We start from the raw sequence: 25473 nt of genomic DNA, 5'->3' as shown, positions 1-25473 counted from the left end.
TCCTTGGCGAGAACCCCTGCAATAGTAATTATCTTCCTGTTTGTGAGTTGCTCACCTGGGGTTATAGGTCTTGATTATACTGTGTCTCCACCCCTCCTACCCATCTCGTTGTGGTGGTTCCCTCTTTATATCTTTAGTTGTAGAAGATCTTTTCTACTCGTCTTCAGGTCTTCCTCATCGATAGTTGCCCTATAAATAGTTCTAATTTGGGGCTTCCCTGGTGGTGCAGTGGTTGAGAATCTGCCTGCCAGTGCAGGGAACACAGGTTCGAGCCCTGGTCTGGGAAGATCCCACATGCCGCGGAGCAACCGGGCCCGTGAGCTACAACTACTGAGCCTGCGCATCTGGAGCCTATGCACCGCAATGAGAGGCCTGTGCACCGCGATGAAGAGTGGCCCACACTCACCGCAACTAGAGAAAGCCCTCGCACAGAAACAAAGACCCAACACAGCCATAAATAAATAAATAAATTTATTATTTTTTTAAAGTTCTAATTTTGGTGTGCTCATGGGAGGAGGTGAGCTCAGGGACTTCCTACTCCTCCATGTTGGCCACTCCTCCTGGTAACCCTCACTTACTGAAGGGACAGACAGTGCCAGGCTCTTGTCCTAGATTTTCTGCTCATTGGGTATGAACACACAAGTTTATTATCTTATAGTTCAGTAGGTTAAAAGTCCAACACAGATCTCACTGGGCTAAAAGCAAGGTGTCAGGAGGGATGTTTTGCTTTCTGGAAGCTTGAGGGGACAGTATGTTTCCTTGCTCTTTCAAGCTTCTAGAGCCACCAACATTCCTTGGCTCATGGCCATCTTCAAAGTCATCCACATAGCATCCCTCTGACCCTGCTTCCATCACCATCTCTCTTTCTCTGACCCCCTCTTCTGCCTCCCTCTTCCACATTTAAGGGCTATGTGATTACACCGGGCCTATCTGGATAATACAAGCTAATCTCCCTATTTTAAGGTCAGCTGATAAGCAAACTTAATTCCTCTTTGCCATAAGGTAACATATTCACAGGTTCCAGCAACTGGGACATGGACACCTTTGAGGGTCATTCTTCTGTGTACAACAAGCCCAAACCTTCATTTCTCCTGGGAGGGTCTGTTTTCTAACTCCATCATTTCTTCTAAGTCATTTCCTGGGATCCAGCAATGCTGAAGTAAACAGGTCAGGAATGAATGTAGTGCTCTTGAAGGACCTCACCAAAGCTAAGTTTGATGAGAGTGTTATTGGTCTTGGGCACCCAAAATCCAGCCCATCAGAGACAGCATGCTGGGAAAAATCATAGAAATGAATCGTTAGAGCAGCAGATGGAACCAAATATTGGCGACCTACCTTTGTGTTTCCAGGTGTGGATTTGGTCAAAAGCCAAGTTTATCAGTAGGAAATTCCTAATGGAGGAACTTTACCAGCGTTTTCTGGATGGAGAAGATAGCCATGTAGCTCAGGAAGATGACCCTTTCTGGGATCCTGCTGAGGTCATCCACTTGGGCTCAGCTCACATCTGGCTCCAGTCACTTGCCTACTGCATGAAGTTTGAAGAGCAACTGGAGTTTCTGAACTGTGACAGGCTAGAAGATGCAGTGCTGCATATCCACATGGGCCCCTGCTCCCCGACAGGACAGTGGGTATCTCCTCCGCCACCCTGTCTAGTTCTGGGTCGGTCACACAGAAAACTCATAGCACGCCTGAGTTCTCCTGGAGGGGGTGGTCAGCTTGGTACCCTGAAGAGGTCATTCGTGAGGCAAATGAATGAACTCGTTCATTCATAATTTGGCTTTATCAAATCTGATTTTGCCATGGCAGCCAAAGCAGCTGACCTGGAATACTTAAAATCCCATGTCCAGCAGCCTTTGAGCAGCCCAGCACTGCCCTAGGGGACCAAAGGAGTGAGGAGGATATCCTGCAAAGAGGCAGGAGTATAGTAGAAGGAAATGTGGACATGAACCAAAAGACCTGGTTGGTAGAGAAGCCAAGGGTGCTGTAGGACCTTCTACTCACAGCCACCCGCACCCCCCACCCTTGCCCGGAGCGCCCGTGAGGTCTGGCACCCACCACACCCACTTGCTCTTTCCAGTGCTCATCCTTATCCCTGCTGATGAGGCCCAAGAGCCAGAAGCAGAAAGCTCATTTTGTAGCTCAGCCTATCTCCCTGCACAGACTCTGGTAATTTCTTTGTTCCTTTTCTCAAGGAAGGAACTGTGGTGTCTTTGTTTCCTTATGTGGCCTCATTCTGAGCTGTTATCCAACCTTTGTTCTAACTCCACTCCATTACCTTTACTGTCCCCTCAGGGTGTCTCATCAGGTTTTCTCTCTTTGGGCCAAAGGCAGTTAAGAGAGTTTTTACAAAAGCTAAAGTCTCTTAGCAATTCTAAGCAAAGAGGCTGGCAGGAGGTCTGGTCTGGGTGCCAGGGTCCTCATGGGTACCTGATGCAATCTTTTTCTCTTTCTGAAGAGGAAACAGGCTGAAGAAGGGAGCAAGAAAACTGCGAAGTGCTGTGACTAAAAGACCAAGATGACCACTGACTCACTGTCTTTACTGGGACTCTAAGCAAACTTCTTGGTCATTTTGCTACCTCGGGCCTCTAGGCTGCCTGATGGTTATATTTCCCACTCTGAATCAATAAAGTAGCATTCTAGTTTACAGGTTTCAATCTTTGTGAGCTCATTGATGTGAGAGAGGTCCCTTATTGGAAAGCTGTCCCTATTGGGTTCTGAGCCTGAGGGCCTGGGGTTGACCCTAGACCGTGAGGAGTTCACCGAGGTAAATGACACCCGGAGAGGCTGCATCTGGGCAGCCAGCTGGCTTCCTCTGGGTGGCAGCCCCTCTATCCCACTGGGAACCTACCTAAATCTTCAATGCTAGTTTGGCACCCACATGTGGGTGCATTTACTGCAAGAAGCTGTTATATTCCTGTCTCCTCCTTGAGACAGTCCATATCTTACTTTGAAGTACTAGAGCATGGAGTGGGCTGTTGTTATATGTCTCTTGAATGAATGAATTCTACTGCTGGTAATATTACCCATCCTTCCTTCAGAGAATCTGGCCATCTCTTAGGAGTCTATGTAATTCCCATTGACATCACAGTCCTAACTTGCTTGGACCCAGGCTAACCTGTGACAATGTTTACCTCCTCTGTTTGTAGAGCACGTGGTGAGGAGGATGTGGTTATTGACCCACTGGAGCTGCTGGGCAAGAGAATGGATTTCCAGATTCGCATTGTGCGGTGCCTTGGCACCAAGTGGCTAAAGGAAGATGCAGAGCGGGGTGTTCAGATGGGGTACCAGCCTGCCCCGCAGAGCTGCTGAACACGAACTGCCCACTTTGTGGGCCCTGGTGGGAGGGAGTCTTTCCTCAAGTTTTAAGAATGAGCTATCATGTCATTTTCTTAAGTTTTTTTGCCTGTTCAACCCCCAAATGACTATTTCCTCCAACTGTTTAACAGACAGATAAGCCGCATGCCCCTCCAGGTCAGTGGAATGTGATCAGTGCGTACTGATCCTCCTAAGTAATTGAAGCAAAGAGTCAGAAATTTTAATTATCAGAAAGACTATCCAGTAAAACTGTGTTATCTAAGTAGGACGACTGGGTTTATTTTATTTAGTTGGAAACAAAAGGACTGTATTACAATATGGCAGAGGCACCAGATATGCTTAAACTAATTAAGCTAAAAGGATATTAAAAGATAAAGCAATAAAAAAGGCAGGCTTTGAAGGACAAAAACAAACTGCAACCTCATGTGGAAAATTAACAATTTTAGATGATCTAAGTGGAAAGTATTTATCAAAATCCTTTTCTCTTTTTGTTAGACATTTAATATTATCTATGTAATGATGATACCCACATTGAATAGCTGAGATGTTGGAGGTGGCAATCACAAGAATCAATTATAGGTCACCTTTTATCACCTAACCAAAGCAGGCTATAATTCTTTGGCTCACCTGATACTTTTCTTTACAAATGTATCCCTTATGGTTTTAAGTTATGTTTTCTGTTCTTGCCTCAGGTACAGAATTTATGATCTTCCAAACACTTTACATACCAAGCCTGTATGGAAAATTCTGAATCCCCAAATTGAAGAGACTGTCCAATTTACAGCCTTAAATGCATCTCAGGAGTTTCTGAATTATTTACAGACAAATGCTCTCATTGTTGATTTATGGGGCCTTCAAGGTACCACGTTTACTTCCTCTTTTGCATGGTGCATTCCTCAGTCAGATAACATGTCTGTATACCTAGGGCTGCAGAGGAGGGAGATGGAGGGAGGTGGTCAGGGTCTTGACAGCAGTGGCCAAGAGCTATCGTCCCTTGGGCCTCTGGGTTTTAGTCCACAGGTGATCATATGGCTTAAATCTCCTCACACAACAGGGGGGCTGGACAACTGAGACATTTCTTTCCTTGATGGTGTCTCCTCCACACTACAGAAGGCTGTGCCGAACTGAGCTGCTCTCAGCCAGGCCTCATGGTCACAGGTGAAGGCCACATCATGGTGGACACCAAGAAAATATCCGCTGTGATGGATAAGGGCCAGGTGTGTATACTTAAGTGACATTAAAAATAGTTGTCACAGATGACTAAAAATATCTCCGATGACAGTTGCTTGGGGATCATCAGTGTTCCTTCCCATTAAAAAACCTTTTACTTGATTTATTCCTGTGAACCCTGAGGGTCTTAAACCCTGGTCACCACACCCCTCCACCCCACGTAGTTTTCACATGGTAGGAACAACTGCCACTCTCCAAGGGTATGCAAATAATCCAGCGAAAGGCTAAACTGACCTGTTTTTTGTAGACTACATCAAACCAGATACCAGAACTTTATCTGAAACTGCTCAAGGTAGAACAGGAGACAGAACTGCTCAGAAACATTAACAGAGTGCTCAGAGAGGAACATGTGTTTCTTAAAGAATCTCTTGAGAAAACTGGTTCTAGTCAACAAGGTAAGAGGCCGCTCAAGTCTTGGTGTTTAGCTTTTCTCTAAACTCCAACATTTGTGATGTGTATTTTCTTTCTAAGAAATGAGATTTTAAATGAGTTAGTATCTTGTTTCAGTTTAAAAAAAGAGGGGGAACTTTTTCTCCTTTTTCCTTGTAAGATTTCTTTGAATGGGTCCAAATTGGTGCCTGATAAATGCTGATGTAGTAAAATGCACCAAGATAATTAAATATATAAATATCTGGATAAATAAACAGATGAATAAATAAATGTTATCTTTCAACCTCAGCACATAAGCCTTCCAATACCCTGAAGTTAACTGGGATGACAGCACAATTGCCAGCAGCCAGAGAGATTAATCAGATGCACACCCAGCAAGCCAGCTATGACAGAGAATTTGCCAAAGCTCTTAAGGTGTTCTACCAAAGCATGAATGTGGCAAGAGGGCAGTTTCTCAAATTGAGACATTATAAACCTCCTGTAAGTAACCAGAATCCTGGGAGCAAAAGGAATTTCTTTCCATTAAATGCAGCTGTTTGATAGAACTGCATTTCCCGAGCGTGGGGACATGGGTGTGTTTAAGCCGAAGAGCAGGTTGAGGCCTAGAACACTGTGAGTCTGTTGCTTTCGGGGCTCCACCCATCTTTGCTCCCATTTTTACTTTAGTGTACATCTGGCTGGTTCAAGGCAGCCATGGCCACTGCAGCACTGATATTCCTTCACTTTATTATGTACAGAGTATCTCAGAAATGCAAGTTCACTTTATCATTATAAAACCAAATAAATATAATTCATCACATTAAGATATTATAGGAGAAAAATCATGATTACTTCAATATATACAAAAAAAGCATGTGATAAAATTCAGCATCCTACCACGATAAAAACTTCTAGCAAACTAGAAATAAAATGGACATGACTTAATCTGATAAAGGCAATCATAAACGAACACACAGTAAGCATAATCTTAACAGTAAATCACCGATGCCAGCTATCTTCACTTCTGTTTGACATTGTACTTTAGGTTCTAGCCAGTGCAGCAAGCCCAGAAATAAAAGGTATAAGGATTGGAAAGGAAAAAAAGGTAATAATAATAATAGTATACATTTATGTAATACTAAGTGCTTTTACCTTTACTGACTCAATTCTCGCAACAACCTGATGGGTAGGTACTATCATTAGGTTTATTATACAGTTGATGGATCTAAGGCACAAGAGAGGTTAAGTAACTTATGTAAGGACACACAACTAGTAAGTGTCAGGGCCAAGCTCCAAACCCAGGACTGCTCCATGGTCTATACTCTTTCCCACTACACCATGATGCCTCTAGTATTATTTGCAGATGACATGTTTATGTAAATAGAAAATCCAAAAGAATTTATAAATTACAAGGTTGCTGGATACAAAAATCAATATTTAAAAATTAATTATGTATGAATATAACAGCAATAGAACAAAATTTTTAAAATGAAAGATAGCATTTATAATTGCATCAAATGTAAGAAGTACTTAGGCCTATAGCTAACATAAAGTATGGACTTCTATGGAGAAAATTTTAAAGCTTGTCTGAGAGATGTTAAAGATGATCTAAAGAAATGGAGAAACATGCCATGGCTCCATGGTTTGGAAGATTTGCTACTGTAAATCTGTCAAGTCTCTTGAGATTCAATATAATCCCAATAAAATGTAATGGAATCTGACAACACGATCCTACAATTTAGATGGAATCGCAAAAGCAAAGATTAGCCGAGAAAATCCAAGGCTCAAAAACAAGGTAGAGAACTTGCCCTACTGTATATCAAGGCTTATTTTAATGCTATTGTAATAGAGGGTAAGGTATTGCCCAAATGTAGGTAAGATAACCAAAGGAAAAGAAGGCCAAGAAATAGATTCACTCAGAATTAGAGACTTGATATATGACCGAGGTGGAACCAAAGATGCGTGTGGCAAGGATGGATTTTTCAATAAACAGTGTTCAGAGCATTCAGAATACACATGAAGATAAATGAAATTGGAGTCTTATCTAAAACTATACCTAGAAGTCAATTTTAGGTGAGAATTAAAGACCTATACATGAAAGGTAAACCCCTAACGCTTACAGAAGATACTTTAGGAGACGTCTTCATGACCTCATGGTGGAAAAGGATTTAAACATGACAAGAAAAATACCTAGATTTAAAGAAAAAATTGATAGACTCACCTACATTAAAATTGTGAAGTTTGGTCCAGAAACCAAAACAAAGTCGTGAGGGATAGGAAAAGTCATTTGCAACACATTTAATATATAATGAGCTAATATCCAAAATAAAGAACTACTACAAACCAAAAAGAAAAACAGAGATAGATTTTGACCCAGTAGGAAAAAATGGTCAGAAGATCCGAACAGGAACTTCACAAAAGAGGAAACCAAAAAGGCCAATAAATATATGAGAAAGTGCTTAACTTCTTTAATAATTTGGGAAACACTAACTGAAACCAGTGATATGCTAGTATAAAGTAACCATACTGGCAAAAATTTCCATCTGAAAATATCAAGTTTTGGTAAAGCTATGAAGCAACAGAAACTTTCATGTCACGTTGGAAGGAGTATAAATCGGTACAACCACTTAAAAAACTGTTGGCCGTTTATCTAATAAAAGTCAAAGATGCATCTACCCTGCAAGCCTGCAGCTCAACTGCTCTTCTCCAGAGTAAACTGGTTCTGCACTTCTCTGCACCTTAATGCCCTGAGGCAGAGGTTCTCAAAGTGTGGTCTTCTCACCAGCAGCTTCAGCATCATCTGGGATCTTGTTAGAAATGCAAATTCCAGGGTCCCCTCCCAGACCTGCTGAACCAAAATCTCTGGGTGTGAGGTCCAGTAATCTGTGCTTTAACAAGTCCTCCAGATGATTCTGCCTTAAATTCAAGTTTGAGAACCACCTTTCTAGGCATCCTACATATGTAATGAATTTTCTCTCCTACCTATGTAGAATGGTACTAGTTAGACACCATTCTTGAGAGAACTGGGAAAATAGTCACTCAAGTCATTTTCTCTTTTGCAGTTCAGATGATGGACCAGCTGAAAAATTCTGTAGGAACCCAAGCATTCGTGCACTGGCTGTATTTTAACAACATCTTCCATAATAGCCCCCAAATGGAAACATCTTAATGTACACCCACAGAAGATAAGTAATTTATGGCACAAATGGCCAAAAGACAGGCAAAATATACTGTTTAGGGCTGCATTCTAGGTGGCGAGAAAATGATTATCACACAATTTAGGTTAGTGGTTGCTGCTGGGGGTAGAGAAATGGGTGTGACCAGGAGGCGCTCGAGACGCAGTGTGTTTTCTTGAGCAGGTATGTTCACTTTAACTGTACCTATGCATACACTTTGGGTGGTCTTTTGTCTGTACACCTCACAATAAAAAAGAAGGAAAAACCAGTGTGATAAACACACTAAAAATAAAGTTATAAGCCACAACCTGGGAGAATCTATGTGTATTATTTATCATCAAAGATTAGTATCCAGAAAATATAAACAACTACATACTTTTTTTAAAATAAATTTATTTATTTTTGGCTGCGTTGGGTCTTCGTTGCTGCACGCAGGCTTTCTCTAGTTGCCACAAGTGGGAGCTACTCTTTGTTGCGGTGCGCGGGCTTCTCATTGCAGTGGCTTCTCTTGCTGCGGAGCACCGGCTCTAGAGCGCAGGCTCAGTAGTTGTGGCGCACGGGCTTAGTTGCTCCGCAGCATGTGGGATCTTCCCGCACCAGGGCTCGAACCCGTATCCCCTGCATCGGCAGGCGGATTCTTAACCACTGCGCCATCAGGGAAGTCCCTACATACTTTTAAAATAAGAGAAAGACAACTCTTTCTCTTTGTAGGAAAACACACTGGAAAAAATGGCCAAAGTATCTGAGCAGGCATTTCACTAATAATCAGGGAAACAGAAACTAAAACGAGATGCCACGACACACTATCGGCCCCCTGCCTGCTCGCATCTCTGTGAGCACCGTCACCTCCTCCACCGTTGCTCACTGGCGCTCTGGCCCACAGTGGGTCCCTGCAATCCCTGCTCAGGGATACCTGCTCCTATGGGGCAGGGGACACATCAGCCAACTCTCAGTGGGAGAATCCCCACCCAACATGGTCCTGTGCAAACCTCAGAACTTCTACAGTATTAAAAGAATATATACCATACCAATCTCAAATATTTGGATTATCTCACTAATGTTCCCTGTTGGCAGTAAGTAAAGGGTCATTTAGGCAGCCTTCCTGAAACAGGACATGCTCCTAGGTGATTTGTCGTCTCTGGTAGCAGCTTTCAAATGCAGCTTTCTGGCCCAAAGGGAGAACTCGCTGGGCACCCCACTCATGTACACACACAGTACTTTTACTGTAATGAAGTGAGTCCACTAATATTGAAACCGAGCAGGATGCTGCGGGGCCCTCCTGGGTACAAAATCCCCTCTGTGTCCCCCATTTCTTGTTTATAGAAAGTCTTTCATCTCCTAGACCTTCCCTGAGTTCCAAAGAGCAGATTCAAGCCGTTATTAACTAGGCGAGTGAGGGAATGCAGAAACAACGGAAAAGCAAGCCCAACATAATCTTTTCCATGATTGTTAGCTTAAAGTAATGCCTTGACTTATGACCCCAAACTGTGGAGATAATGTCCTGTGATTTCAACTGGCTGGCCCCAAGTGGACTTAAAACTGGTGACACTGGGAAGGTCAATTAAGAACTGAAACTCCTGAACCATCACGAAGTAAATAACAAAATGCCTCAACCATTGCTTTTGCTTTCTCCTAAAAAGAAGTTAAGGGATCACAAGACCATGATTTACTAGTTTGCTTTGCAGGAACACACAGATCAATCACATTCACCAATGACAGACACAACGAGTCCCAAGACAGTGCTGGGAAGTCTGCAATTGAAGTCTTACAGGAAAGCTGAAATCATAAAGACCCCCTCCCCTTTACTTGTTTTTTTAAAAACCCTGCGCCCCTGGCCAGCCAGCAAGATGGATTTGAGACGAGTCTAGGTCTCCCATCTTTGGGGTTGGTGCCTCCTTGACTAATACAAGTTTCTCTGCTCCAAACTCCACCATTTCAGTTTGGCCTCACTGTGTGTCGGGCAAACGAACTTGGGTTTGACAACAATATTGTTCTTTTCTTTATTTTTAGGAAGACGATCAAATGCTTCGACCATTTGTACACCAGCAGTCACAAATGTTAAAGGACTTTGGGGACCTACTTGAATCCAGCTTGTGGAAACTGAAAAATGATGTTGCTCTTATAGTGAAAAAGAAGAGAGAATGTTTATTGCATATGGAATAGTGAGGATACACCAACTGAAAACATTTGAGCTTTGAGTTGTAAAGATTATCTGTGCAGCTAGTAAGCTTAATTAACTTGGCTCTCAGAGCTGAATTGTGGACTCAACCTAGTCAACCCATTTCCCACTCACTCAACCTATTATACCACTTTTAAGCAAAACTCTTCTTCAATTTGATTTAAAATCATGTAAAAATGAATCCATAACCAGGGTGAAGGTGAGGTGGGAAATATGAAAGGTGAATGGTCAGCCCTCTGAGCTCTGGGATTGAATGCCTGGGGCTGAATCCATCACTAATCAATTGTGTGGTTTGGGGAAAACGACTTCCCCTCTCTAAGTCTCTTTCCTTATCTGTTACAGGGGAATGGTAACAGTACTTACTGCAGATGGTTAACAAATATAAAAGAATATAAAGAACTTAGAATGTGCTTGGCACACAGAAGGAATTGATAAACAACTGCTGTTAATATTTTCAAGATCAACAGCTCCAAACTTCAAATAAAAGCTCTTTTGATAAGTTTCTTGCTGTCTCACCTAGAGAATGGTTATTTCATGCCCCTCATTTTGTATCATTGTTCTGAACAAATTTGATATTCTACCTCCACTTATTTTCTGTCTTCATAGGTTTATTTGAAATAGGTTCAATTCATTAAGCATCGTTAGTGCCTGTACTGTGGGACCCGTTCAGTGCAAGGGCCTGGGGTGGCAGAGATTAAGATTTACTATGACATCTGCTGGGAATTAGTCAATCTCGAAGAGATCTTGATTCCACAAAGAACTGATTGATGAGTCTTAGTTAAGGACCCACGGGCACTGAGTGCTCTGGGGAAAGGCTTGTAAAGAAAACTTTTGCGGCCTCAGACAGACTAACAATAGCAGCAATAACAGAGACTTATCCACTGCTTACTGTGTGCCAGGCACTAATTTAAGTGCTAAACATCTGTGAGCTCATTTAATTTTCACCATAATTCTATGAATTTGGCCCTATTACTTTCCCCATTTTGAGGCTTTAAGGTTAAAAAAACGAGGCTTGTCCAGGCCACTCTAAGCAGTGGGCTGACTCTGGGACTGCATGCCTAACCAAAGGCCTGGGGTCTTAATATGCAGGACTGTCCCAAGGAGCAGTTTGACTGATTTGCATAAGAACAGGAAGGAGGCAATAGAGGTGACAACTCCAATACTTGCTCCCTAAAATATAAAGTTAGGGGCACTGAAACTCTACTGGCAGGAGACGCTATCAAGGGCTCCAAGAGGAGTCTCCCTGGGAAGGCAGAGGCATCTGGGCTGGTGACTTCAGCTTACTACCAGGACCCAAGGGCTTATGGGAGGGGCTTGGGTTTTGCCTGTAGCTCAGGTCCTGGCTGAATGTAGGCACATGAACTAAAAAATAACCTGTAACCTTGGAGCCCAAGTGTGGAGCTCCATGTTGGTGATGGCAGGGACAAGGGTCAGCAAAGCATCACAGAATCCAGGAAAGCCTTTGTCCTTGAGGCAGGATAGCAGTGAGGCCATGGGAAGCAGGAACGACTTCTACCTCTTGGACTGAGACTTAAAGTTCTTGGACAATTTGCTTGAGGCAAGTAAATATACTTTCTGCAAGTGAGCAGGTGGAGCCTTGGAGGGTTAGAAAGAATATCAGGATGAGACACTTGTACCTCAAGCTGGAGGACAGGGTCACACAGGTGGTCATATATCAGCATCAACACTAGAGCACAACACAGTACACGTTGCAAAAGTGGAAAGATGCACATGGAGTCTCACCCAGTAGCTCCCAAGTGCAGATCTAAGCCACGGATTCCTAGGGCCCAACCGTCACACCTCCCGAATGCAAACTGCTGGGGTCCGCTGGGGAACCTATATTGTTTGTGGTTCGGATATGCAGCTAGTCATGAGATCTCTTGCTCCTGTCCATCTTCCTGATTTTAGAGATGATAAAACCTCTTCTAAGGCCTCACAAATTAGTGCACAGCTGAGACCTGATTCGACCAGCCCTGGGCAGAGGAAGCAAAGTTAGGATGGACAGTACTATGACCAAGGATCTCCCTCTTCAAGTTAAATAGACCCTCTCTTCTGTACAGGCAGCACAGACGGACCTCCCAACATGAATAAGATTCCTATCAATGTCATGCCTCTCACTGTAGAGTAGAAATTCCATGAAGGCAATGGCTGTCCTCTTTACATAATGAATGAAACAGAACACTTATGTGTGTTTATTATATGCTTATTACAAAAGGAAAAGTCCTTTGCCTTATTTTTGGGCTTCAGTGGAAACCTGGTTAAAATATAAAAAGTAAATTAGAGAAAAATTTTGCTTAGGCAGTGAAAATCAATAGAAACGTACCAGCTATATCCTTAAACCTAAGGCACACAGGTACAGAACCAGGGAAAATGAATGATAAGCCCAATTGTTAGCAGTACACAGACCACTTATGAAGCACATTTCTACCACTACTCAAATACACAGGCACGTCCAAACACAGAACCACTGTTCAATTGACAATCCTTTATTATTAAACTTAGGTAAGAATCCAAAATCAGTCAGTGTGGATGGGTGAAAAAGTAGGCTAAAATAGCAAAAACTGCAGTTTCATTTGGCAAAGGCCTACACTACGCAGAGAAATTCATGGGGAAGTGACATCCCATTCAATATCATGGCAAGGAAACGAGCAGTTGCCGTCTTACATGACCACCAGCCTGGGCGTGTCAGCCACACAGAGAGAGCCACCCATCCCACCCTCTGATCTTCCAGCTCACTTAAAAAACTGACCTTGAATTCTTCAATGAAAACGTCAAATATTAATTTTTTCTCACAAGCAATAAAATCACAAAAATCAGCTAAGATTTGAAATTTAGGGTAAGCTAGTACAATTCCCTGCTTTTACTGTATACATATTTTAGATTTGACAATCTTTTCCTCATATAGTCAGACAGGCTTATAGAAGAATTTCAAATATCAAATTAAAAAGCTGTTAATTCATGCATTTTATGACTTCGGTTAATTATTCAAATGTTTAGACTTCAGAGCTGCTAATGACACTAAATTCAATGCCACGTTGGTTGAGTCTCTCAATCAACTTTGTTCTGGAGAAAGCTGCTCCAGGAGTGAAGACCCCACCCCTGTAAGACAATAACAAGATGAAACAGTGCACAAAGCCCAGCTCCAGCCCTTTCCTCTGCTAGTGTGATTTACTGGAGGACTAGCTATCGAATCAATGCAGAGCTTATGAAAACCTGATTCTTGATTCCATCATGGACTGCTTTTGGTTCCATTCCTAAAATCAGCCAAATGAGCAAGTAGCTATTATTCAAGAGTAAACTAGTACCCAGCAAACCCGTCGAGGTTGGTTCAGTGACTAATGAGACTGTTTCCATAATACTGGTGTGTGTGTTGGAAGGGGCACACTGAGGGTTATTAACCCAAGTAACAGCTGCTGTTTATTAAGTCAGCCCTTAGACTCAGGAGGACTAAATATGCACATGGGCAAAATAAATTTAGGTAATCAATTATTACTAAAGCATAAACAAGACAATTTGGGTGAAAAAGAAGTTTCTTTAAATGTAATGGGTAACATTTAGAAAATGCTAAATATTTTCAAAGAGTATACAAATATTTGAAGAAAATTTAATTAAGTTTCACTTTATATAATTTTTAGGTTTATTACTTACTACTGTTTCAGGTCAGACCTAAATTTATTTGTTTCTAAGCCTGCAGGCCTATGCTCATTTGTAAAGTTGGCCTACTTTTAGGGTAACAGCTATATGCCTCAGAAAGATAGTTCCCTTGATACTTTTCTAGCCAGGATGCCATGAATCAACTCATGCTTGGGGTCAAGGCTCCCACTGCCAGCTGGGTATCATTCAGCATGGATTAGGGGCTCCTGCCAATAACATTTAACTACAGGGACCTTTTTTTGAGTAGCTGACTTTGGATCTGAGTTATTTTCAGGAGGAACTGAAGCACGGCTCTCAAACTTTTCTGTCTCCTCTCATTTACTTCTGCACTGTTCCTAGAGGCCAATAAGGAACTGTCCTCACAATATTAAGTTTACCTCTGTCTTTGGATCAAAGGTACTGTAAATGCTTATGTACAAACCCAATGCCTGAAAACTGAACCAAGATAAGCTAAAATACAACATAAATGAAAAAGATATCTTCAAATTTGAAGAAAACCAGACTTACGCCTTAGGAAGATCAGAGGCGTCAGTTAGTAGAGTTATGGCTGCCTGGACCATGGCTATGGGGGTAGCCACATAGCCAGCTTCTGCAGATAACAGGTGATGAAAGAAAAAGAACGTATTCATAAAATATGCATTCAACAACGCCCAAAAATCAAATGGTAGATTTTATATCTAAGTATCAGTGTACAGAATTTCCTCAATAAATACTCTGTTCATGTAATAACAAAAATAACAACATTTATATAGTACTTATTAAGTGTTAGGAACTGTATTAAGTGCTTTAAATCCATTAAACTCATTTAATTCTCCTAACAATCTAGGCTAGTATTATTTTATACTGATTTTACAGATGAGGAAACTGAGGCATAGAGAGGTTAAGAGACTCATTCAAATTCACAAAGTTAGGTAGTGGTTGAGACAGAATCACATGCAGGTAGCCGGCTCAAGTCCACACTCTTACCAATAATCCTAGGTTTCTTGTTTCTCTATTCATACACTACACTGATCTTTATCAATCAAATACATCAAACTTCACTTTTAAAAAAAGACTCCATTTCTTAAAGAACAACTAACTCTCAAAGAAGTTTAACTTTAAGAAGTAACTTTAAAAGAAGTCTATAAACAAGGAGAACATTAGTGTTTATATTCATGTTAAATAAGAACATAGCTTTTCTTAAAAACCCAAGTGGAAATTTGAAAAAAAGGCAAGATGCAAAGATATCTTTGCTATTGGGCTTGATTAAAACTGCACAATAGACCCCCTGTGATCTATTAGGAATGATGGTAATTAAACTTATACTATAATTCACAAGTGGGATTGTCTCTGTACAGTTCTCTAAAATCTACAGCATAAGTTATTGAATGTTTTGGAGTGATAGTTCTTTTTAACAATCTATCAAAACTTTTACCTTGCCCAGAAAAATGCACATGTGCACACACTTTACAAACAATGTCAGGGGTGGTCCAGACTCCAAAGAAAGCTTGGATCACAGCTTTGATTATGTTATAACTACACTGATTTAAAGTGACCCTTGACTCTAAGAATAGAACAGATAAATATCAATCAGCCCCTTGTCTTCTTAATATTAAAAATTCCATTCAGAATTACTGAATCATACTGAAAGAAAAAAAAACAGATAGAGGGACACAACAATAAAATTGAATGATACCAATAATTCCAATCCTTCTTTTAACAGAATTATTTATCATTATTACTTAAATAATTTGTGCAAATTTATTTCTAAAACAAATAAACTTTAAAAAGAAACTGTTGTAATAGCACACCACTTTATAGCTTAAGACAATGTAAAACTCCCAAGCATTCTTAAGTCACATGTGAAATACCTGGTCCTTTCACCTGAGTACAAATTCTGATATTTGGTTTGTTCTTATCAGGACCAAAGCCTTGGCTGTATCCTTGACCAAAAAATGTCAACGTAAATGATGAGGCATCAATCTGAGGAAAAGAAAGCAAAGGGTTTATTAAATAAATATGTCATTTCCTCCTTGGACACAATAAAACCTACTAATATACTTCATATAAGACATTTTCAATAAATAAAAAAATCAGTATTCTATCTGCCAGAATATCCTGTCATCCTTTACTTAAGCATGGAGCAAAAAATAATTATTTGAAGAACAACAAGTTTTGCTGACTGGAGTGATGTTGAGAGGAGGGAGGTAGTGAGGAATAAAGCTGATATAAAGATGAGTCTTAGGTTGTGGCTGAAAGAAGAACAGCACCACCAGAATAGGCAGTTTCAGAGGAAAAGCTGGAGGTAGTTTTTACTTTAGGATAGAATATGGTACTCTGGCTTTAGATATCTGTTTGAGGTGACAAGACAAAAACAGTCAACAAGTAATGGCAGTATGGGCCTAGGGTATAGATATAAAATTGCTCCACTTAGAAGTGTAAAAATTTGATTCAAAAATTAAATTATAGAAGATCTATCCAAGCATCTGTCACAATCATTAAATTTAGAAATAAAATAACAAAGCCATGGTGAACAAATTTTTATTAAGTATCAACCAAGGGTCAGACACTATGTTAGGTCCTGAGACATAAATAAAGTATTAATAAAATTGAAAGAAAAAGAAAAGGCATTCCTGGAGCTTACAGTTTAGTGTGTGTGGAAATATATACATATATACACACACACACACATACACACATAAGAGATCTAATAACAATATGAGACATGAATTAGAAGTGCAGGACTAGTTTAGCAGAGAGCATTATTAAGTTTACTGAAGAGGTGAGGGTTTTGAATTGTGTGTGTGTACGCGCATGTGCACGCGTGCGCATGCACACACACACACACACACACACACACATTCTAATAGAGAAGTTTATTACATAGAAAAGTAAGGTGAGTACCAGAAAAGAGAAACCATTATTTAAAGGCAAAACCAGACAAGGATGCCACAAGAAAAGAAAATGACAGCCAATATCACTGATGAACGTTAAGTGCAAGAATCCTCAACAAAATATTAGCAAACTGAATTCAACAATATATTAAAAGGACTGTATACCATGATCAAGTGGGATTTAGTTTAGGGATGCAAGGATGGTTCAACATCCATGAATGAGTCAATGTGATATACCACATTAACAAAATAAAGGATAAAAATCATATGATCATCTCAAATGCAGAAAAAGCATTTGACAAAATTCAACATCCATTTATGATAAAAAGTCTCAGCAAAGTGGGTATATAGAGGGGATATACTTCAACATAATAAAGGCCATATATGACAACCCATTGCTAACATCATACTCAATGGTGAAAAGCTGAAAGCTTTTCTTCTATGGTCAGGAACAAGACAAGAGTGCCCACTCTTGTCGACAGTATTCAACATGGTATTGGAAGTTCTATCCAGAGCAGTTAGGCAAGAAAATGAAATAAAAGGTATCCAAATTGGAAAGGAAGAAGTAATACCATCATTATTTGCAGCTGACATGATGTTATGTATAGAAAACCCTAAAGATTCCATCAAAAAATCAGAACTAAAATGAATTCAGTAAAGTCATGGGATACAAAATCAACACCCAAAACTCTGTTTCATTTCTATACATTAATGAACTATCAGAAAGAAATATTAAGAAAGCAATCCCGTTTACAAAGGCATCAAAAAGAATAAAACATCCAGGAATAACTACAGCCAAGGAGGTGAAAGACCTACATGCTGAAAACTACAAGACATTAACAAAAGAAATTGAAGAAGACCCAAATAAATGGAAAGACAGTCCATGATCATGGATTGAAAGAATATCATTATAATGTGCACACTACCCAAAGCAACCTACAGATTCAATGCAATCCCTATCAAAATACCAATGGCATATTTCACAGAACTAGAACAATAAATCCTAAAGTCTACATAAAACCAGAAAAGACTCCAAATAGGCAAAGAAATCTTTGCAAGAAGAATGAAGCTGGAGGTACCATGCTCCCTGATTTCAAACAATATTACAATGCTATAGTAATTAAAACAGTATGGTATTGGCATAAAAACAGGCACATAGATCAACAGAACAGCACAGAGAACCCAGACATAAACCCACACATATGTGGTCAATTAATTTATGACAAAGGAGCCAAGAATATTCAATGGGGAAAGGACAGTCTCTTCAACAGATGGTGTTGAAAAAAATGTAACTGGACTGCTTCTTACACCATACACAAAAATTAACTCACAATGGATTAGAGACGAATATAAGACCTGAAACCATACATCTCCTAGAAGAAAACATAGGCAGTAAGTTCCTTGACATAGGTATTAAAGATGCTTTTTCTGAACTTGACACCAGAAACAAAAGCAAAAATAAACAAGTAAGATTATATCAAAGTAAAACGCTTCTGTGCAGCAAAGGCAACCATGAACAAAATGAAAAGGCAACCCACTAAATGGGAGAAAATATTACAAATCACATATCTGATAAGTGGCTATTACCCCCAAAATATAAAGAACTCATACAACTCACTAGCAAAAACCAAACACTCGAAGTGAAAAATGGGCAGAAGATCGGAAGACATTTTTCCAAAGACATACAGATGGCCAATAGATGCATGAAAAGATACTCTGCATCATTAATCGTGAGGGAAATGCACATCAAACCACAATGAGATATCACCTCACACCTGTCAGAATGGCTACCATCAAAAAATTAGAAATAGAGGAATGACCAAGATGGTGGAGTTTAGGAAGTCCCTGGACACACCAAAATTATAACTATGTACAGAGCAACTATCAATGAGAACAACCTGAAGACTAGCAGAAAAGATTTTCAACAACTAAAGATATAAAGAAGAAACCACAACAAGATGGGTAGGAGAAGCAGAGATGCAGTGTAGGCAAGACCCAAACTCCCAGGTAGGCAACCCCCAAATGGGAGGATAATCACAATTACAGGCATTCCCCCCAGGGAGCGAGGGGTCTGAGCCTCACACTGGGCTCTCCCCAGCCCGGGGATCCTGTACCAGGAAAACAAGCCCCCAGAACATCTGGCTTTGAAGGCTAGCAGGGCTTGCATACAGAGAGCTGGAGGGCCATAGGAAACAGAGATTCCACTCTTAAAGGACTCACACAAAATCTCACATGCCCTGAAATCCAATGCAGAGGTAGTAATATGAAAGGAGCCCAGGTCAACCCACTTGCTGGTCTTGGAGAGCTTTCCAGGGAGGCAGAAGGGAACTGGGACTCCCTCTGGGGACAGAGATGCTAATGGGAGCCATTTGGGGGCACCTGTTCTGCCATGAGGACACTGGTGCTGGCAAGCACCATTTTGGGGTCCTCCCTCTATCTCATTAGCACCAGGTGCTTCCCTGCCCAGTAGCAGACCAGTAACAGCCTTGGGACTCCCTGGGTCCTGCAGCCAGATATGTTGGGACCCAGTACTGCTCATCCCAGGGGGGTGGCACCAGCCTGAGCCCCCTGGATACCTGGCGCAGCATGCCATGACTTGGCCACACCTCCTATCAGGCTGGTACCAGCCCAGAACCTCCAGGGCCCTGCAGCCAGCCTCTCCAGGACCAGGCCATGCCCACCAGAGGGGCAGTAGCCTCGGCATGAGGCAGGGCCTGGCAGCCATCTGGGGGCCAGCTCTGCCTACTAGTGTGCCCACAGTAGTCAGAAATGCCTATACAGCCCACATAGGGGGCACCTCTACAGCATATAGCTCCAGTGGCCAGGGGGGAGTATGCTGCTAGGCCCCACTGAAAGTCTCCTACAGGAGGCCATTCTCCAGGATTGCAAAATGTAACTGACTTACTTAATATCATACACAGAAATAAAAAACAGAGACAGAGGCAAAAGGAGGCAACAGAGGAATGTGTTCCCAAAAAGAACAAAATAAAACACCAGAAGAACTAAGATAAGTGGAGATGAGCAATCTACTTGATAAAGAGTTCAAGATAATGATCATAAAGGTACTCAAAGATGCTTGGGAGAAGAACGGATGCACACAGTGAGAAGTCTAACAAAGAGTTTGAAAATATAAATAAGAACCAAACATAGCTGAAGAATGTAATAACTGAAATAAAAAATACATGAGAAGAAATCAACAGATTAAAGATACAGAACAGATCAGTAAACTGAGAGTAGTGGAAATCATTCAAGCTGAACAGAAAAGACAACGTTTAAAAATGAGAACAGTTAAACATACCTCTAAGTACTAATGTACTAATTTACTAATATTTGCATTACAGGGGTGCCAGAAGGAGAAGAGAGAGAAAGGGGGAGAACTTATCTGAAGAAAAAATAGCTGAAATCCTCTCTAACTTAGAGGAAACAGACATCCAAGCCCAGAAAACACAGAGAGTTCCAAACAAGATGAACCCAAAGATATCTACACCAAGACATACTGTGATTAAGATGGTAAAAATTAAAGATGAAGAGAGACTCCTAAAAGCAGAAAGAGAAAAGCAACCAGTTATGTACAAGGTAACTCCTGTGAGGCTATCAGCTGACTTTTCAGCATAAACTTTGCCAGGAAGAAGGGAGTGGCATGACATATTTTAAAGTAATGAAAGGAAAAAACCTACAACCAAGAATACTCTACCCAGCAAGGCTATCATTCAGATTTAAAGAGAAGTTTTACAGACAAGCAAAAAAGCTAAAAGAGTTCAGCACCACTAAACAGGCTTTACAAGAAACATTAAAGGGACCTTTCTAAGTGGAAAAGAAAAGACTACAACAAGAAATATAAAAATTATGAAAGGAAAAATCTCATTGGTAAAGGCAAATATATAGTAAAGGTAGTAGACCAACTACTTGTAAAGCTAGCAGAAAAGTTAAAGGACAAAAGTAGTAAAATCACCTATTTTTACAGTACGTAGTTAAGGGATACACAAAATAAAAAGATATAAAATATGATTTCAAAAACATTAACATGGGGCTTCCCTGGTGGTGCAGTGGTTGAGAGTCTGCCTGCCAATGCAGGGGACACGGGTTCGTGCCCCGGTCCAGGAAGATCCCACATGCCTCGGAGCGGCTAGGCCCATGAGCCATGGCCGCTGAGCCTGTGCGTCCGGAGCCTGTGCTCTGCAACAGGAGAGGCCACAGCAGTGAGAGGCCCGTGTACCACAAAAACAAACAAACAAACAAAAAAACAAAAAATATTAACATGGGGTGGGGGGGAGTAAAAATGCAGGGTTGTTAGAAATGTGTTCGAACTTAAAGAGATCAGTAACTTATAATAATCACAAATATATACAGATTGCTATATATAAACCTCATGGTAACCCCAAACCAAAAATCTATAATAGATACACACACAAAAAAAAGAAAGAGATACAAACATAACACTAAAGATAGTCATCAAATTACATGGGAAGAGATAAAAAGAAGAAAGAATAAAAAAACTACAAAAACAACCAGAAAACAATTAACAAAATGGTAGTAAGTACATACCTATCAATAATTACAGTAAATGTAAATGGACTAAATGCTCTACTCAAAAGATGCAGAGTGACTGAATGGATACATAAACAAGACCCATATATATGCTACCTACAAGAGGCTCACTTCAGATATAAAGACACACATAGAGTGAAAGTGAGGGAGTGGAAAACGGTACTCCATGTGAAAAAAAATGAAAAGAAAGCCAGAGTAGCAATACTTATATTAGAGAAAATAGACTTTAAAACCAAGACTATAACAAGAGATAAAGATGGATATTACTAAGTAGAAAGGGACCAATCCAACAGGAGGATATAACAACAACCCAACATAGGAGTACCTAAATACATAAAGCAAATCTTAACAAACATACAAGGAGAAATTGACAGTAACAATCATAGTAGGGGACTTTAACACCTCACTAACATCAATGAACAGATCACACACACAGAAAATCAATAAGGAAATACTGGCCTTAAATGACATATTAGACTAGATGAACTTAATAGATATATACAAAGCAATCCATCCAAAAGCAGCAGAACACACATTCTTTCCAAGTGCACACGGACACTCTCCAGTATAGATCACATGCTAGGCCACAGAATAAGCCTTGGTAAATTTAAGAAAATTGAAATCATATCAAGCATCTTTTCCAGCCACAACACTATGAAACCAGAAATCAACTATAAGGAAAAACTGCAAAAATCAAACATGTGGAGGATAAACAACATGCTACTAAACAACAAATGGCTTAATGAAGAAAGAGGATATCAAAAAAATACCTGGAGACACATGAAAATGGAAACACAACAATCCAAAATCTATAGGACAAAGGAAAAGCAGTTCTAAGGGGGAAGCTTACAGCATTACAAGCCAACCTCAGGAAACAAACAAACAAAATTCAAGTAAATAACCTAACTTTACACCTAAAGGAACTAGAAAAATAAGAACAAACAAGACTTAAAGTTAGTAGAAGGAAAGAAATCATAAAGATCAGGGCAGAAATAAGTGAAAGAGAGGTTACAACAACAGTAGAAAAGATCAATGAAACTAAGAGCTGATTCTTTGGGTAGATAAACAAAATCGATAAACTTTTAGCCAGACTCATCAAGAAAGAAAGAGAGCTAAAATAAATAAAATCAGAACTGAAAAAGGAGAAGTTACAATTGACATCACAGAAACACAAGGGATCATAAAAGATTTCTGAAACAACTGCATGAGAATAAAATGGACAATATAGAAGAAATGGATGAATTCCTAGAAATGTACAATCTCCCAAGATGGAATCAAGAAGAAATAGAAAATATAAACAGACTGGTTACCAGGAATGAAACTGAATCAGTAATTTAAAAACCCCTCAACTCCCAATAAACAGAAGTCCAGTACCAGAAGGCTTCACAGGTGAAGCCTACCAGACATTTAAAGAAGAGTTAATGCCTAACCTTCTCAAACTATCCCAAAAAAATGCAGAGGAAGAAATGCTTCCAAAGTCAGGCAAGGGGTAGGGGTGGAAGAAATCAATGAACTGGATATTTTTTTTAGATTAAATAAATTGAATAAAAAATAAAGAAAAAGATAGGAGCTTTTCAGTACATTTATCAAAATTAGGTAACTATTATTTAAAAGTAGCAATAGATTCATCTACTCATGTATGCCCAAGGTCATATGCTGTCAAAGGCCAATACCAAAGAAGATGAATTCCAAATAAAAATAGGAGAAAGCCAAGTTGGATAAGTTTCACAAAAGAAACCAAGTGGACTTCCTTGGTGCAAAGATATTTGGCAGCTTTCTCAGGCATGACCACTTTTCCTTCCCATTTCCCTCACTTCATCCTACAACATGTAGCCTTATAAATGCCTGAGCATTACATTATAAATTGTAAGTGAGTTCATGAGATCCAAGCAGAGATTATCTTAATAGGATGAAAAAAATAAAATAATAGGATGGCATCCAGGCCTTTCAAGGCCTCATTCATTGTTCACTATACACTAAATCTCCCAGAATTAGTGTTGGCAAGTAGAGAAGAAAGGAAAAGAGGAAACAAAAAGGGAGAGAAGTTATTGATTTTTTCTGTCCAAACATGTCTAAGGGAGAGGATAACTTTTCCAGGCTACCTGAACTGTAGTCCATCTCTTGTGAAGACTGATTCCACCAAAAAAAAAAAAAAAGTGAATTGTATTCTGTAATTTGCTTAAATGGAGAGAATAAGTAAGCAGGACAATGCCTTGTCCTGAAATTATCTTACCTACCTAATAGATATATTTCTGGCTAAGTTAATTAATTGCATTGTGGTTTATATACCTCAGGCTCTTGTGAATTAGTTACAGTGAGTAACCAATTCTTCTGGCCGTGATAAATCTAAACAGTGTTAAGAACCCATATAATGATTAGTAAGTTTCAGCACTGGAATCAGGACCATTGTAAGCTCTTCCTTCTTTTCACACTTGCACTGCTCCTACACCAGTGGTTCCTAATTTTTAACTCAAGAACCCCTTTCAGGAGAAAAAGTCGAGAAGGGATGCAGTAGCATGATGGATCGCAGTCTAACATGGCTAGAACATAAAACTGAAGAGGAACAGGGTGGCATTAACGTGTCAGTGGTGTGAAGAAAGTCATACACACAGGCTGTACTTGTCTCCTCCCCTGCCTGAGGCACACATGCTATCTGATCGTAACTCTCTCAGGCTTGACATATTCAGTATGAGACAATTTTCAACAGTCTCTAGGATGCTACTACCAATTAATCAGAGTTGGCATAAAAAAAAAAAAGCCTATCTGCTATCCAGGTCTAGCTCATGAAGGGCTTCACATCTGCAGAGATGGACTTCAGTCATTGGTGCTCTAGGAGTGTGAACCAAAATAACCCAAACCTCACCAAGAACCTTCCTACCTCCACATCAGTGATTCACAACCTTGGCAGTGCATTAACATTACTGGAGAATTTTCAAAAAGCTCAGTGCCCAGGCCACATTCCACACCAATCAAACCCGCATCTCTGGTCATCTGTTTTGGGCTCTCTCCCAAAGCTGAGAACCACTGACCTATCCTTCAAGGCCCCACTCCACACCTACTGAATCAGAATGTCCAGATGCCAGGGTCAAAACATGTATTTGAAAAAACCTCCCTGGGTGATTCTGATATATAAAGTCCCAGCTGTAAGAGTCATTGCCAAAGCAACAAGCCAGGGAAGTATTTTAAAGGTGATAACAGGGTCAGATTTTATTGTTTATTGTAGTTGATTTACAGTATTGTTAGTTTCAGGTGTACAGAAAAGTGATTTAGTTATACATGTATATATATATATATTTTTTTTCACATTATTTTCCATTATAGGTTATTACAAGATATTGAACATAGTTCCTTGTGTTATACAGTAAATCCATGTTGCTTATCTATTTTATGTATAGTCGTTTGTAGCTGTTAATCCCCTTCTCCTAATTTATTCACCCTTTCCCCTTTGGTAACCATAAATTTGTCCTCTATCTCTGAGTCTGTTTCTGTTTTGTATATAGATTCATTTGTATCAATTTTTAGACTCCACATATAAGTGATATCATATAATATTTGTCTTTCTCTGGCTGACTTACTTCACTTAGTACGGTATTCTCTAGGTCCATCCACGTTGATGCAAACGGCAATATTTCATTCTTTTTTTATGTCTGAGTAATATACACAACATCTCCTCAAACCAATTGTCTGTTGACGGGCACTTGGGTTGTTTCCATGTCTTGGCTATTGTAAATAGTGCTGCTATGAACACTGGGGTGCATTTATCTTTCTGAATTAGAGTTTTCCTCTTTTCTGGATATATGCCCAGGAGTGGGATTGCTGGATCATATGGTAGCTCTATTTTTAGTTTTTTAAGGAATCTCCATACTGTTTTCCATAGTGGCTGTACCAATTTACATTCCCACCAGCAGTGTAGAAGGCTTCTCTTTCCTCCACACCTTCTCCAGCATTTATTATTTGTAGACTTTTTGATGATGGCCATTCTGACTGGTGTGAGGTGATACCTCATTGTGGTTTTGTCATTTCTCTAATAATTAGTGATGTTGAGCATCTTTTCATGTGCTTCTTGGCCACATGCATGTCTTCTTTGGAGAAATGTCTATTTAGATCTTCTGACCATTTTTTAATTGGA

The 25473-nt window shown here is 40.1% G+C and overlaps 2 protein-coding genes across 2 annotated transcripts in view; one reads left to right on the top strand and one right to left on the bottom strand.

The window, feature by feature from the left end:
• Positions 1-1055: 1055 nt before the first annotated feature.
• On the top strand, positions 1056-12339 carry LOC308629681 (kinesin-like protein KIF28P). The gene is made up of 7 exons (XM_081257828.1): positions 1056-1624; positions 3147-3281; positions 4008-4174; positions 4426-4532; positions 4793-4969; positions 5251-5415; positions 10101-12339. Exons 1-7 carry the CDS (start codon positions 1218-1220, stop codon positions 10251-10253), a joined length of 1311 nt encoding a protein of 436 aa, XP_081113954.1. The 5' UTR covers positions 1056-1217; the 3' UTR covers positions 10254-12339.
• Positions 12340-12739: 400 nt separating this feature from the next.
• The window catches only part of SCCPDH (saccharopine dehydrogenase (putative)), a 38089-nt gene continuing 25355 nt past the window's right edge, over positions 12740-25473 (bottom strand). Inside the window, exons 10-12 of the mRNA XM_081225120.1 lie at positions 15774-15885; positions 14431-14512; positions 12740-13368 (exon numbers count right to left, since the gene is read on the bottom strand). Of these exons, the coding sequence (XP_081081246.1) occupies positions 13263-13368; positions 14431-14512; positions 15774-15885 (300 nt within the window). The 3' untranslated portion in view covers positions 12740-13262. The remainder of the gene's footprint in view (positions 13369-14430; positions 14513-15773; positions 15886-25473) is intronic.

This window comes from Mesoplodon bidens, assembly GCF_964165515.1.
Source record: "Mesoplodon bidens genome assembly, chromosome: 2".
In the NCBI taxonomy this organism is placed as follows: Eukaryota; Metazoa; Chordata; class Mammalia; order Artiodactyla; family Ziphiidae; genus Mesoplodon; species Mesoplodon bidens.
This window is presented reverse-complemented; position numbering and strand designations above follow the sequence as displayed.